Below are 2,500 nucleotides of genomic sequence, written 5' to 3' on the forward strand. Positions count from 1 at the left end.
TTGTTTTTTTAATCTCCAGGTGGCCACTAGCGGTTACGTCGGATTCGGCTTCTCTCCCACGGGCAGCATGAAAGGCTCCGACGTAGTCCTGGCCTGGGTAGACTCATCCAATATTCTTCACTTTCAGGTAAGTTTGGCAACTCGTTTATTCCTACATGGCCTCAAAACACGCTAGATTTATTGGACACGCGTTCAATTTAAATTTCGGCTAAAGGTTTTTGTCAAAAAATGATCGTCTTTTTGCAATTTTTTTCATTGGTGTAAAGGCATTAACATCGTTGCTCTTATTTCGGAAGCTTATTTATAGTGCGTTGGCATCCTTAACGCCTATGTCTTAGTATCAACGCCACGTTTAAAGGTTCCAGTTTGTCTGCTTTGAAATACTATCAAAGATGTTTTCATTTTTAATGCATTCTTTCGCACTAGTCATACTCTTATTTATTTCGCTTTTGATAAGATTATCGATAATCTAATACATTTGAGACTAGTAAAAACGTTATTATGAAACTCAAACCCATAAGAACGGTTGCCATTGTTTAGGGTTAATCATAGAACCAATTATGCTCTAGAATTCTAGATCGTCGGTAATACCTACACTGATCACTGCATTAGGAAATTACACGGGCAGATTATTTTTCCCAGAGATCTGAAAAACAAGTATTTATAACTTATTGCCGATGTTTACACCAAGACTTTCCGTGATGTATTTGATGAATTACATTTATTCATTTTTTGTAAGATGCAAAATTTTCCAGGCAAACGATGTGCTTTCTTTTATGTATTATTTTTTTGTGTGGAATAACATTTCGTCTATCTAAAATGGAATAATAATCGAAATAACTGATAAAACCGACGCTATTTGCTCCTTGAATTTTAGTTATATATATATACATGTATATGCCACAAATATCGTTTAATATACATTTCACTATACCTTGGGAATTATTTATACCCAAAGGGAATTATATCTGGTAAGTATTTCGTCACCCACAGGATTCGAACCGTTGCCTGGTTTAGAAACAACAGTAGCCAGTGACTTTGACCACTGAACTATCAGGATAGCTCAGTTGTCAAAGTGACGAAATACTTATCAGACAAAATTCTCCTTAGATGTAAATAATTCAATAATTCACCAGGTATAGTGAAATAGATATAAAGCTATATTCGTGGCTTAATATTCATAAATATAAAAGTCACTGCATATAAGTGACAGATATATATATATATATATATATATATATATATATATATATATATATATATATATATATATATATATATATAACCAACTATAAGGAGCTCATAAAAACGACAAAATGGGCTCCTTATATTTGATGGAATTCTGTTTTAACAGAAAATATTTATATATATATATATATATATATATATATATATATATATATATATATATATATATATATATATATATATATATATATATACATACATATATATATATACATACATACATACTTACATACTCTGAAGTTACTTCACAGTAACTAAGGTCATTGACATCGTACAACCGCTTCGTGTATATATATACATATGTGATTTCGCATACGATAAAGCTCTCCTGTAAATCTTGCAAAAACCGCATTGGGTTCATTTGATGCACTTAAAGGTCGCGTGATCCAGCGTGTGCGGTTTCTTAAAATATTCATAAGTGACTTTGAGCAACACGAAATATTTTGTCTGAAAAATTTCGAAGACATTTAGTTTCGTCTGCAATTTCATAAAATTATTCTGTATATCAGTTATGTGTTATATATATATATATATATATATATATATACATATATATATATATGTATGTATATATAGTGTATATATATATATATAAAGTTTCTTGTGCAATTTTATAAAAATAATTCTGTATAGTAGTTTTCTTTATATATATATATATATATATATATATATATATATATATATATATATATATATATACATACACACATTAATTTTGGTAAAAGATTCTCGGAAAGGATACGACTTGATGCAAGGTACTCCTCTTCAAATAATTAATTCATTCATTATTGGGGTTAATCTGGCGTTACAACTACCAAGGTCATTGGCCCCGTATACTTCTCTCAAGATTTATAAATACAATTTTTGAGTAAAAGTCATTAAGATTGCAAGATTTGGCTTGTTTTCATTACAGTAATCACTGAAATTCACATCAACAAACAACAAAAGTAACTCTGGTTAAAAGTATTTTCTTAACAACAGATGGCGTCAAAATCTGAAAATCAGATTTCTAAAATCAGATTTATTATACTGATATATATTGTAGCCAAGAATAATAGGTGAAATTTTAAAATATTTTAAGAAAATAATGATTTCTAACACCCGACGCACCTGCTTTCCAAGTTTCATCAAAACTAATAATAATAATAATAATAATAATAATAATAATAATAATAATAATAATAATAATAATAATAATAATAATATGTATTACAATCAGGTAGAAATATTGATTGATGGCAAAATTATATTT

The 2,500-nt window shown here is 28.5% G+C and overlaps 1 protein-coding gene across 3 annotated transcripts in view; it reads left to right on the forward strand.

Annotated features, from left to right (window-relative positions):
- LOC136839535 (DBH-like monooxygenase protein 1) overlaps positions 1–2,500 on the forward strand; it is a 104,958-nt gene that overhangs the window by 45,092 nt on the left and 57,366 nt on the right. For all 3 annotated transcript variants that reach the window (XM_067105750.1, XM_067105749.1, XM_067105748.1), the window contains exon 3: positions 20–127. In XM_067105750.1, coding sequence (XP_066961851.1) covers positions 20–127 — 108 coding nt within the window. The remainder of the gene's footprint in view (positions 1–19; positions 128–2,500) is intronic.

Source organism: Macrobrachium rosenbergii, chromosome 6 (genome assembly GCF_040412425.1).
Source record: "Macrobrachium rosenbergii isolate ZJJX-2024 chromosome 6, ASM4041242v1, whole genome shotgun sequence".
Classification (NCBI taxonomy): domain Eukaryota; kingdom Metazoa; phylum Arthropoda; class Malacostraca; order Decapoda; family Palaemonidae; genus Macrobrachium; species Macrobrachium rosenbergii.